The 13,181-nt window shown below is 51.0% G+C and overlaps 1 protein-coding gene across 1 annotated transcript in view; it reads left to right on the top strand.

Moving 5' to 3' along the window:
• CNGB1 (cyclic nucleotide gated channel subunit beta 1) overlaps positions 1-13,181 on the top strand; it is a 29,232-nt gene that overhangs the window by 9,834 nt on the left and 6,217 nt on the right. Inside the window, exons 15-29 of the mRNA XM_042027736.1 lie at positions 417-583; positions 742-825; positions 1,791-1,920; positions 2,272-2,314; positions 4,884-5,016; positions 7,602-7,697; positions 8,100-8,257; positions 8,415-8,588; positions 9,275-9,483; positions 10,329-10,379; positions 10,493-10,579; positions 10,936-11,000; positions 11,431-11,553; positions 12,618-12,759; positions 12,986-13,145. Coding sequence (XP_041883670.1) covers positions 417-583; positions 742-825; positions 1,791-1,920; positions 2,272-2,314; positions 4,884-5,016; positions 7,602-7,697; positions 8,100-8,257; positions 8,415-8,588; positions 9,275-9,483; positions 10,329-10,379; positions 10,493-10,579; positions 10,936-11,000; positions 11,431-11,553; positions 12,618-12,759; positions 12,986-13,145 — 1,822 coding nt within the window. The remainder of the gene's footprint in view (positions 1-416; positions 584-741; positions 826-1,790; positions 1,921-2,271; positions 2,315-4,883; positions 5,017-7,601; positions 7,698-8,099; positions 8,258-8,414; positions 8,589-9,274; positions 9,484-10,328; positions 10,380-10,492; positions 10,580-10,935; positions 11,001-11,430; positions 11,554-12,617; positions 12,760-12,985; positions 13,146-13,181) is intronic.

The raw sequence follows: 13,181 nt of genomic DNA on the forward strand, positions 1-13,181 counted from the left end.
GAGGAGGACAGGAAAAAAGAGGAAGAGGAGAGGAAGCAAGAGGAGGAAGAGGAGAGGAGGAAAGAGGAGGAAGAGGACAGTGAAAATGAGGAAGAGCAGAGGAAGGAAGAGGAGGAAGAGGAGAGGAAGAAAGAGGAGGAGGACAGGAAGGAGGAGGAGGACAGGAAGAAAGAGGAAGAGGAGAGGGAGGAGGAGGAGGACAGGAAGAAAGAGGAAGAGGAGAAGAAGGAGGAGGTGAGGAAGAAAGAGCAGGCGAAGAAAAGAGAGAAAGAGAAGAAGAAAGAGGAAAAGAGGAAAGAGGAAGATAAGAAAGAGGAGGAGCAGAACGAGAGTGCAGAGTGAGTGGCTCCCGTTGCCTTTATGGCTTTGTTGGAAATCAGCGTGATTGCAGCTTTTGTTTCAACCGTGTTCACCAGCTGGAGAGGCTGAAACACCCATGGCAGAGCAGAGCTCCCAGCCTGGCAGACGGCTGCCGTGTGCTGGGGAGGAATGGGTGTTGCTGGGGAGGCATGGGATGCGGGAGCGATGCTTTGGCAAACCGGCTGGCCCCAGGGCTCGCTGCTGACGCGGCACCGGGTGACAGGCGAGTGTCTCCTGGTGACGGGCGAGTGTCTCCTGGTGACACGGGCTCCTTCTCCATCGCGGCCGCCCGTAGCAACCGCAGCCCCTCTCCCGCCTCTTGCGGGAGCACCCAGCTTCGGGAGATGGTCCCTGCTATTTAAACCATATCCATTAATTCAGGGCACTCGGGATTATTTCGGGTGTTACAGAGCTGAATGTAAAGACAGGATTATGTGTTGTGTCTGCAAATGCTGCTTCATACAAGTAGGTACAATCTTACATTTTTTCCTGTTATAGAAAATAGCCTAGTTCTTGTCAGCTGTGGTGACTTTGGTCTAGGTGGTATTGAGAGACATCTTTCTGCTTCGGTTTAGTAGTTTGCTCTGATTTCACATGAGATAAACATTTAGGGATTTATTACCTAGTACTATAATATTATTTTCTGTTAATTCCCCTAAAGTAGGTAGATTTTGAGGAAGAAGCTGAAAACACATGATTACTCAGTGTCAAACCCATATGTCTGTGTTTCATCAAAATCTGTTCCTGGAGCCTCACTATAGAAACTTGAGCTTCAGTTGTGGGGTGAATGAGATGCTGCTCCATCCTTCAATATGTTTGTTTATTGGGAAACGAGAGAGAGACCAACAGGTTTTCTAGTTCAGGATGGAAAGATTTATGATTGCATTTGAAGGAAGCATAATTTTTTTTAAAATTAAGGGGGAAAATTATTAAAAATAATAAACCAAATACCTTCATGCATTTAGCTGTCTTAAAATTATTCTCATTATCCCAAATCCCTGCTTTGCATTTCTTGCCAGGAAAGAGCAAATCAAGATAAGTGCACAGAGCAACGTGAGGTACTTTTATTTCAGTTATGAAGTTATATTAGAACAATAAAATCAATCTTGAGAGCCCCTTTGTCAGAATGGTGGAGCTGAGGTCTGTGCCTGCTGCTGAAGGAAAATGAGAATTATGTGTCCTGGTGGTGTCTTGCACAGGCAAACGTGGGATTTGAATAGTGCTTGTGGGAAAGCCTTGCCCGGAAATTAGGCTTTGGCTTTTTATTTGGCCCATTTTAATTATATGAGAAATGATTATGCACAGGAGGAGAAACATTCTGCCTGGATCTTTCTGCCTCTGCAATTTTTGCTTATGCATATGCAGTGCCCTCTTTTATTTATACACATCTCACCTGGTCTCCCAGGCAGCATTTTTTCTCTCCCCTCCAGACTCCTGCTGCAGCCACCTTGTCTCCCTGATGATGAGGGTGTGGATGAAGCCTGCCTTGCCGAGGAGACCCTCAGGATTGAGCAGCTGGAAGAAGCTGAGATAAGTAATCTCGAAGGCGCTCTTGTCCAGGTATGGCACTGCTCCCTGCTTGGGCTTGGGTCTGCAATGGGCTCTTGCTGCTCAGCATGTGCTGGGGGCTCAGAGCTTCTCTGAGGGGATGCAGTGCCCTGGGAGGAGCAGGGACTGCACTCAGCACTGGACATGTTTCCCACCAAGATGTCCCCACGCTGGAAGCTGGGGCAGCAGCAGTAGCTGTGGATGGAGGGAGGGCTCCTTTCACCCTGAAAGTGGGCACTGAGCAACGAGCTGAGAGTCTGGTGGGTAGGGGGGATGTGGGGCAGCCAGTCAAGCTGTAAAGTCTGCTCTTTCACTGGCAGAGTGGGGCTTTTTCTCCTTAAAATGGCTTTTTTCATTTTGAAGGTGGAAGAGGAGACAGCTGAAGCTGCTGAAACCGATGCTGAAGGTATAACCTGTAGCAGTATGATGCCAAACAGGGATGAAGTGAAGCAGGGTGTGCAGTGCCTGGTAGGGGGAGAATCCAGCTTCTCCTTTCCTGCTGTCAGGGAGCGGGCAGCTGAGTTCTCTGCAGTGTGGGCCTGCATGGGCAGTCAGGGCTTTTCACTGGGGTAAAGCGTTCTGTGGGCACAGCACGATGGCAATATTGGCATTGTCTGGAGCTGGCTCTGAATGTGTAATGCTGAGTCCTGTTGATCAAGCAATCCCTGATGTGAAATAAGAGTTGCTCCTTTGGCTGGAGAATGTACAGGGATAAAAAGTATTTTCTCTCCCACTTTTCTCTATTTGGGAAATAACCAGTGACATAAAGCACATTTTAATATAACATTTTAGGAAGCAATGGTTGGTAATGAAAATTAGGTGATGAGTTCCTGTTGCAGCCTGACTGAGCAAAGGCACATCCTGGCATAACTCCATTGACATGGGAGAGTTGCACAGGGAATGGCTTGCCCTGACCCCTGGGATTCTCTCATGCAGCCCTTGCAGAAAGCAATGATGCTAGAAAATGCTAATTTGTCAGTAACTGTAGTGATAGGACAAGGATTAATGGGTACAAATTGAAAGAGGGGGAATTTAGATTAGAATATTAGGAAGAAATTCTTCACAGTGAGGGGTGGTGAGATACTGGAACAGATTGCCCAGGGAGGCTGTGGATGCCCCAACCCTGGCAGTGCTCAAGGCCAGGCTGGATAAGGCCTTGAGCAACCTGGTCTATTGGGAGATGTCACTGCCCATGGGACATGATCTTTAAGGTCCCTTCCAACCCTTAACCTTCCATGATTCCGTGAAAAACACATGGTAGGGTGCCCACCACTGCAGCCGTGTGCTACCAACACCTGTGAGCAGCAGGCAGCCCCAAACCCCCGTCAGCCCCACATTTCCACCGTGACACAACCATCCCCTCTCAAACCACTCTGTTTTGTTGCAGCTTCAGATGCCTTGTCCTTTGCTTGAAGCACCTAGCAGGCTCCTAGCAGCATGGCCAGGCGGGCCCGGGACGTCGAGCTAGACCGGCTGGTGCATGACAAGCCGCTGGCTGGCGGGGACCCCTCCCCTCCCGGCCACGGGGCTCTAGAGCAGCTCCCCAATGTCCCCAGCTACCGAGCCACCGCTGCCACCTGCACCCCCGTCCTTGTCGCCAGCAAGCCAAAGGCTGGACTTGTCAAGCCCAATTTTTGCACTGAGGAGCAATCCCCACTAGGTATTAGAAGTGTTGGCTTGGATGATGGCCTTGCGTAATTAGAGGGGTGCAGGGGGGGATTCCTGGAGTTGCTTTTTTTGTTGCTTTCTGGGGGGAAAAGAATTTAAAAAATAAAAGCACGCTTCATGTTGCAGCACAGAGGCTGGGGAACAAAATTCACGTGTTTTTCTGCTTCTGCCTCATCACTATGTGCCTTTTTAGCTAAGCCTAGAGGGTGTTTGCAAATGCTGTGTGTTTAGAGCTGCTCAGAAAAGCTGTCCTGAAGGACCTGCAGGCAGGGGGTGCAATATCACTGCACACAGTTTTCTCTCCAGCATTTGTGCAACCTGCTCATACTAAGAGGAGAGAAAGGTGGAGGTTTGCTGTTCACGGCTTTCTGCCTTTTCTGCAGCTTTGCTTCGCTTTGTTTTTAACCAGCAAGCCAAATTCTGCTGCTTTTCCTTACATGCAACAGGATTTTAACTTTGCAACCCAAACAGGCCTTTTCCCAGGGATTTAATCAAGTCACACTCTGATCCACTAGTTCCACATCAGTGTGAAGCAGGAGGGTGTGCATGGGGACTTTCAGATGTGTGAAGACCTCCCACGGAAGAAATCCTGCAGGAATTAATTGTATTTTGTTAAATAGCTAGGAAAAGAGATCACACTTCACAGCTGAGCAACTGTGGGGTCTGGCCAAGGTAACCCCCAGTGCTATTTCTGCTTTGGACAACTGGCATCTTTCTTTGCCCACTATAAACATCCAGCCTTCCTGCTTCTAACCTCGCTTGTGGCAGGAAGCAGTTATTACCTCTGCAAAAGAAAGAAGCCATAAATGCTTATTTAAATAGTGCCTTATTCTGCATGAAAAGCAAACACTGTGTGATTCAGAGCTGTCACGATCCATGTGTTTACAGTCAGAAGAACCAGGAGAATTTCTACACCCTAGGACCAGGTTTGCTCCTGGAAATCCTGGATTCCTGCATAGCACCTGCAGCTGGGAATCCTAATCTCCACTGTTTTCCAAACCATGGGAACCCAACACTCAGATGGAGTAGCTGCAATCACTGCAAGCTGGGCAAGCAGAAGGGGAGCAGATGGCAGTTCTTAGAGTGTTAAAAACTGGGCAAAAAAAAAGATAAAGAAGTGCTCCAAATGCTTAGGAGAAAGGAGTGCTAGGTAAGAAGGGAACAGAGGGAGAAGGAGAAGCCACCCAACACGCTGCAGGGCCTGGGGGCAGCTCTGTGGCAGTGATGGGGTCTGGGGAGCCATCCTGGCTGCAGGCAGGGCCCTGCACCCTCCTCACCTGCCATTATTGTCCTTCCCCACGGAGCAGGTAATTACCCCACCCTGGAGATCAAGGATGTGGACAGCCCAGGCCATGCTGTGGAGATCCATGCTACCTCTTTACCAGTGCCCACCGCCAGTGCTCCCAACCTGCTGGCGGTGCCCGGCGCAGCATCCCCCAGGTATGGCTCTGCCCAGGCGCGGTCCCTGGCTCCCCCAAGGGTGCCAGGACAGGAAAACTGATACAACCATGTGGAGATACCCATTTCCAGCAGATTTGGACAGTGATGTGTGTGCAGCGGGTGTCACCCTGGTGCACAGCAGAGGAGATGGTGAAAGCTTTGCCTCTTGTTTGCATTTTTTATTTAAATGGTTACATTTTGTTTAAAGCTTTTGTGGGCTGTCCCTAGCCCTGTCTGCGTGTCCTCCTGGAGAGGGCTCAATCCCCAGGCCATGGTCAAAGCCCATTTGTCTCTTGTCCACGTGTCTGTGTTCCCAAATCCACAGCACAGGGGGTTCATGTGCTGGATATGAGCCTTCGTCATCATAATAAACAATTTTCTTCTTGTATTTTTGCTGCAAGGGTTTGTAGCACGTCCCCCCTGAGTTTGTGCTTTCAGAGGAGTGGTAGAAGCCCCATCCCTCAAAGTGTTCAAGGCCAGGTTGGATGAGGCATGGAGCTACCTGGTTTAGTTGGAAGGTGTCCCTGCCCATACCAGGGAGCTGGACTAAACGGTCTTTTAAGGTCCCTTCCAACCCAGATCATTCAGTGATTCCATGCTTAGAGAGAGGGAGGATTAAAACTGAGCTTTAAAATTTAGGCCAGAGAAAGCTGATGGATCTTTTTCTGTTGTGGCATTAGGATTTTTTGAGGCTCACTCTTGCAGAGGGTTAAAAATGAAAACTGAAGTGGAGGTTTTTTCTGTGCTGTAAACCAGGTGCTGTAGTCATTCTCACTTAATAGTTTGGATCTTTTAGTAAACAAGCTCCTGGAGGAGCAAATAAAATGGCAAAAATGTCCACAATCCAGTCTGTTGAACAGCTGTTTAAACTGGGACAGCAGAGCCCAAGGCTTCATGTGAAATACCTGCAGGGAAAATACTGACAGCACTAAACATATTTCAGCTACACGTGTGAGCATGTAAACCTTTCTGCTGGGTCTCCAGGGAGTGTCTCAAAGCAACACTGGAGGTCCTTTGGTAGAGCTGGGTATTTTTAAAAGCAAGGAACTCCTATTCTCCTACATAAAGAGCTAAAATTTAATTATTGTGAACCAGAAGGAAAATGCTCATCTCCTGCTGGTGTTTCCAGGGGAAGAGGACATAACTCTGCATTGAGCAGTCACTCAGTTATCCCTAAATCCCTTCTGCTGGCCACAGTCTTGAGTTATTTCTTACGTGAGTCTGTGAAGGATTTAAGTTAAAACGGTTTAGACAGAGTCATAAAAGACTCATCACAAATGAGCCACACATCTAATTGGAGCCTGGAAACAAGCTCCTGCAGATAAATACCAGGATACTCTGGCTGATGCCATATGGGCAGGGACCCTATGCATCCCACGAGTCCTAGTGCCTGTGGCCTCTGGCTGCAGCATTCCAAGGGCACCAAAACCAGAGCCATGTTTAGGCTGTGACGGGGCCTTTCATCCCAGCTGGCTGCTCAGGGGAGGGTGTGTGTGGGCTGCTGCTGCACAGTCCCCTTTACAGAGAAAGGTGCTGTCAGTGCAGGCTTCTGGGCTTGCTCAGGGATGAGGACAGGCCAGCAGGGCAGCGTGGTGCCCTGAGGGGACAGAGGCAGGGGAAGGGCAGCTGGAACTGGTGAGAGGCAATGGATGTTGTCCTAACAACAATATGGACCTTGGCATGACTATTTCTCCAAACTGATGGTTTGGGGAACTCCTCCATCCACATTTGAGAGCACTTTAAAAGGAGGTTTGTGGTTTTCCTCCACCCCTTCACTGGGCACTTGGGAAGTGAAGGTTCATCAGTCTTGTTCACCTGCTCCACCTCCCAGCAGGACACACCTGAGAGCCAGCAAGGTTGAAGGTGCTGGGTTCACAGCATGTGGCTTTCTTTGGGAAATTTGTGATGGCAGGATGACCTGCCTCAGCATCCTGCTTTGCTCCTGCTCCACACACAGCACTAAGACATTTTGTGCCATGGCCAGGGGAATCAGCGGCTGTGGTGGCAGGAGATCATTCCTTCATTACAGTTAAAATTCTGGGCTTGGCTGCAGGTTTGGAAACCAGTCCAGATTTTTGCTGGGACTGCTATCTGCATATTCAGTTTCCCTTCTGACACCTTGCTTGCTCACATGAAAGGAAGTCATCTGAGAAACCCATCTGTGCCCAGCTGTGTTAGGACACAACTTCTAGGTATCGCTGGCACTGCACTTTCCTTGCCTGCCTCTTGAAGTGCAGTGATGTGATGCTATGGCACTGGGGGCAAGCACAGGGTGATGCCTGCCCTCTGTGCATTTTGCCAGGTATCCAAATTGGGTTGCAAAATGAGCCAGGTGGCTTCACGTCCATGGAGCCAAGGGCTTATTGGTGCTCAGGGAGAAACACGGCTTTAGCAGGAAAGTAGCAGTGGGGGTTCACTCCCATTTACTCCAGGCAACGTCAAAAATTAGGGGAAACTGACCCTACTAGGAGAAGGGGGAATGGAAAACAGATGACACCTGGGAGGAGGAGGAGGAAGAGGAGGGAGAGGAACCAGCTGAGAGTGGGAGAGAAGCCCATCCTCTGTTGCTGTGTTTGTGTCTGCAGGAGGAAGCGACTGCTCCCAGAGGATGGTCTGGACGAGGGGCTGGGGAGCCAGTCCCCCACCCGAGTGCTGGGCTGGGATGAGGAGCAGAGGAAAAGGTGTGTAATGGGACCCAGGGGCTCTGGGTCAGCCAGGGGTTCACATCCCAGGGCTTGGGTGGAAATAGCAAAGATCCTACAGTGCTGGGAAACCAAAGGGAGAGGGAGCCGTGCTGCTTTGTGTTCTTCTCACTACACAATACCCAAATAAATACAGGTAAATCCTAATTCAGGTGTTGTAGGTTAAAGAATGGATCATGACTGGGTCATGGTTCAAGGCCAGGTTGGATGGGGCTTGGAGCAACCTGGTCTAAAGGAAGGTGTCCCTGCCTGTGGCAAGGGGTTGGAATGAGATCAGCTTTAAGGTCCCTTCTAACCCAAACCATTCCAGGATTCTATGATCCCATGGACCTGCCCTGGGGCTTTCCTACCTTCATGAAATGCCCGCTGGTCTCCCCACAGCCTGCCCGAGCGCATCGGCTCGGCCACGAGCCTGAGCAGTGCCATCATCAACACCCGGCTCCAGGAGCTGGTGAGGCTCTTCAAAGAGAGGACCGAGAAGGTGAAGGAGAAGCTGATTGACCCCGATGTCAGCTCGGACGATGAGAGCCCTGTGGCATGTGAGTTCAGGTGGGGCTAGGAGTGTTCCCCTGGTGGGTCCCCACACAGGCTGTGTTTTCTGGGAGGCAGCTGCTTTATTAACGGCTTAAAGACCTTAAAACAAACTGCAGTAAGAAGATTTTCTGCCCTTTGAAATAACTCTATGTCCTTTCTCAGCTCCCACCAAGCCAGCACCTGCAGCAGCGGTGCCTGCCCCAGGAGGGGAGCCAGAGGACAAGCCTTTGGGGGATGACCACTACTGCGAGATGCTGTGCTGCACATTCAAGTCCCGGCCCTGGCTGGACCGCCTGAAAAGCTACCACTTCCCCAGCAGCATCGACCCGCTCACCAGTGAGTGATGGAGCATGGCCTCGTGCCTGGGCTGGGGGTGAGCTGGTGGGACTGGGGGAGAGACAGGGAGGAGGGGAGAAGGTGTAAAGAGGGGAGGAGAACTAAGCAAGGCACAACTTAGTTTTCACTAAAGCCCAGAATTTTAAATTCCTCCATAAGGCACAGGCTTTCCTAAATACTTCCATCTGTGGGTGTCAGGAGCATGACCAGGCATTCTGCTTTCCCTGTGGTGTGGATACCCCCCCAAAAAAGTTAAAACCACAAAAGAAAAATCCACTGCCTTGTGGCCACCCCGCAGAAGCCCAGCTCTCTCCTTAGTCTTTCATATTCCTCAGTCCTTTGGAAGCCCCTGGGCTCAGGCAGCCAGCCACCAGTTCAGCACAGCTGGAGGGGAGAAAGCAAAACAGGGAAGTTGGTGTTGTGGGAGCAAAGCAAAAGCAAGTATAGCTGAATGAGCAAAGTTAGAAGAAGCTTTTTGATAAGGCATGGTGTACTCTGTGACCAGGGGTGTTCATCCTGTGCTAGAGCCCAGATCATCTGCAATTTAACACTGTCACCAAGAGACTTCCTGCAGGTTTTCCTGTTGTGCTGAGGGCAGGTCAGGGGATGAAAACCCCTTTGTGTAAAGGATTCACACAGGGGAGGGATGTCTGCCCAGCTGATGTGGTGCTGTTCCCTGTGTGCAGATTTGATGTACGTGCTGTGGCTGTTCTTTGTTGTCATGGCCTGGAACTGGAACTGCTGGTTGATCCCTGTCCGCTGGGCTTTCCCCTACCAGACTCCAGCAAACATCCACTACTGGCTGCTGGTGGACTACCTCTGTGACCTCATTTATCTGCTGGACATCCTCATCTTTCAGACCCGGCTGCAGTTCGTTCAGGGGGGAGACATCATCGTGAGTGGCAGGGCACTGCATGCCACCAGCGGGGGCCAGCTCTGGGGGCCTCCCACTCTCATCACCCCGAGTGACATGGGTGGTGCTGGTGTCTGAATCGAGCTCTCCAAGCCCTCCCACCATGGCCATAGCCATCAGGGCTCTCCACTCTCAGAAACCACAAGCATCTCTCCTGACATGGAGTGGATAAGCTGGCAGTCTTCTTGTCTGCCAAACGCACCATTTTTTACTATGAAATCAATACCATCCTATCTAGAAACTGTGTGGTCTGTGGTAGCCCTGTTCCTGGGTAGGGATGCCTGCAGGGTGCTGCTCCATGGGGTGGTTCTGCCCGTGGTGAGGTGCTCATTGCCTGGCCCTGGCACAGCCATGAGCTGCCAACCTGGGGCATGGGCGTAACTCCGGGGTTAATTTTCAGGAGCATGCCAGGCAGGATGCATTAGCAATTGCAATCTGAACACATAGATCACATGCCTGAGATAAGGGAAGCCCTTGATTTCATTTCCATATTCAATTAAACTGTGAAAAATCACACCTTGAGGGTACAGCCTTCCCATGGCCATGGAGATGCTCAGACAGGGAGTTTCCCCTGCAAATGCTGATTTTTGTGGTGCTGGCACTGTGATGTGCTTTTTCTGGGATGCAAAATCAACACGGGATGTCCCAAGGTAGGATGGGAAGATGGCATACAGCCAGGTCTTCTCCACTTGCTCTGCTCCCCTTTCCAGGCACAAAGGGAGCATCTTCCCTGTTGTGGTGCAGAAACATGACCACGTTGGCCCTAGCTTTCCTTTCTCTAAGCAATAATCAATATTCCTCTCTCTCTCCTTCCTGTTCCCAACCAGACTGACAAAGACGCCATGAAAAAAAACTACCTGCACTCACAACGCTTCAAGGTCTGTCATAATTTTCTTTATTCATCTGAATCTTTAATCTGCCCTGTGGGTTGCAGCCCCACCCCAGTGCTGCTGCAGGTCCCCACAGCGGTTTCTCCCTGTGTGGATCTCAGATGGATGTGCTGTGCCTCCTGCCGCTGGATTTCTTCTACTTCAAAGTCGGTGTCAACCCCCTCCTGCGCTTTCCTCGCTGTCTGAAGGTGAGTCAGAGCTTACAAAGCCAGGCAGAACAGCAGCTGCAGCGGACATGGAGGAGTCCTGTGCTGGCTGGGGTGAGCTATGTCTGGTTAGACTCATTGATGATGACAAGAGGATTATAAAATGGAGGGAAGTTTTGTCCCAAAGGCTTTGCAAGGCTGTTGGTCAAACACTTCATTTCAATCCGGAACCACTCACGTTTGACTAGAAGGGCACTTATAGATGGAGACAAATCTGTCTGTGGCAGTCCATGCTGCAGGCAGGCTGCAGGAGGGAAATGGAGGGGCAGAGGGTTTTTATGGGGAGGTGACTCTCCCAATGGGGAACCTGGAACATGCAATTCTCCTTCTCCTCCCAGTACATGGCCTTCTTTGAGTTCAACAACCGTCTGGAGGCCATCCTGACCAAGGCATACATCTACAGGTGAGGGGCATGGCGGGAAAGAGGGAGCATGGAATTGCTGTTTGCCACTGGGGAGGAAGGTTCACTTCGTTCTGCACTTGTTCAGGGTCCCTGATTTATTTCCCTGCTATGCCTGGGCTGGGTGACATGGACATTGGCTGATGCAGTGGGACATGGGGTCCAAAAGCCTGCATGGGTAGGATCACCTCTCTCCAACCCACGGGGACAGGGGTGCTGGCAGTGAAGAGGAGCCCATCAGCAGATAAACCACTTTTTCTGGCACTTCTGGGGCTGCAGGAGGCAGCAGCAGGGTTGGGGTGCTCTGTGATTCCTGCATTGGCAGGACCTGTATGGTCATCACTCCAAGGCTCCTGCTGATACCAGGGGGGACCTGGCATCCTTCTCCAGCACACATCATCTCCCTTCCTGCTCTCTCCTGGTTTTCCCGCAGAGTGATTCGGACCACTGCCTACTTACTGTACAGCCTGCACGTCAACTCCTGCCTCTACTACTGGGCCTCAGCCTACGAAGGACTGGGCTCCACCACCTGGGTCTATGATGGGGAAGGAAACAGGTACAAGCCAGGGCTGGGGGTCTCACATAGCACAGCCTGCTGCAATGAGCTGGAGCAGTAAGGGAGGTATTGGGATGCAGCTGGATTCATAAAACCCCTGATGCAAAGGGTTGGGAATGCCAGGAGAAGGGAGAATGGCAAGGACGGGAGGGATGGGACGTGCTGTAATACACAGTGCTGCAAGATGAAGAGGCTGCAGCTGGGCACAGGTGGAAAGCAGTGGCAGGTTGAAGCAGCTGAAGAGGTGGGGTCCTGGTGCTGGGAAGCAAAGGAATGCTCCCTGGCCAAGCAGGATTGAAGTATGAACCCTGCTTCTGTCTGTGTTGAGCTGCTGCCAGGTTGGGATGGAGGAGTGATGCTGTGTGTCCTTGTACCCTGTGTCAGGCCCCTCTGACCAGCCCAGTGCCCTCATTCCCAGGCTGTGGGATGGGGACAGTGGCCAGCCCTTGCCCTCAGCATGGCAATATACGTGTTAAATGTCCACTGTGCTGTCAGTGATGGATGCCACAGGCAGAGTGCTTCGCTCACAAGATGAATGCCCACACCTCTGTCAGTGTTGCTACTTTTTCTTTATTCTGTATGATGTACAAATCTGTGTCTGTCTCCAGGTGTAAAGAAAGCACCCAAGGGAATGCCCAGGACCAGGGAATCAGGAATTCACTTGGCATCTCCTAAATCCCATGCCAACAATTTGCTTACAAACACGTTTTTTTTCCCCTGATGATTTCTAAAAGTGTAAATGTTGCTGAAAATGTGTTGCTGGTTTATGGCAGTGGAGCTGTAAGAAGCAGAAAACAGGAGTAACCAGAGCAGCTGAGCCTCCCATGTGGAGGTTCCTGGAGGGACCATAGGTCCCCCTGCTCCTGTAGCATCTCCAGAAGCACCTGCAGGTGTGGTGGGGAGTCTGAAGCCCTTCAGTTTTTCCCTTTGTCACCCATAATTACTCTCAGCAGGCTCTGGTTTGCCACAGCCGGAGGCCATGAGCTCAGTGCTGAGGGGTGAAACAGAAATGCCTTCAGAGCTGCCTCCCCTTCTCCGCTTCTCTTCTCCTCTTCTCCTCCCAGCTACATCCGCTGTTACTACTGGGCAGTCAAAACCCTCATCACCATCGGGGGCCTGCCAGACCCCAAGACACTGTTTGAGATCGTCTTCCAGCTGCTGAACTACTTCACAGGCGTCTTTGCTTTCTCTGTCATGATAGGGCAGGTGAGTGGGCATCGTGGGGGGTTCCCAGCCTCGAGTGGGGATGGTTCTGGTGGGGCTGATCCACAGGTTTGCATCTCCAGGTTTGTTTTCCCCATGGGAGGACTGCCCAGCATTGGTGCAAGACAAAAAGGATTTGGCAGATGCTGTTAGGGCTTGGCTTACATGCTTAACCTGCTGATGGATAAGTGAGAGCAACTAAAAGTTCTCTTCCACCTCTTCCATTCAGATGAGAGACGTGGTCGGCGCCGCTACTGCAGGGCAGACTTACTATCGGAGCTGCATGGACAGCACCATTAAATACATGAACTTCTACAAGATCCCCAAAAGTTTTCAGAACCGGGTGAAGACGTGGTATGAGTACACGTGGCACTCTCAAGGCATGCTAGGTGAGATCCAGCCACTCCAAGGGTCAGTGATGTATC

The sequence above is a fragment of the Corvus kubaryi genome, unplaced genomic scaffold (genome assembly GCF_017639235.1).
Source record: "Corvus kubaryi isolate FWS band 111438036 unplaced genomic scaffold, C.kubaryi_AGA036_p1.0 37300, whole genome shotgun sequence".
Taxonomy (NCBI): domain Eukaryota; kingdom Metazoa; phylum Chordata; class Aves; order Passeriformes; family Corvidae; genus Corvus; species Corvus kubaryi.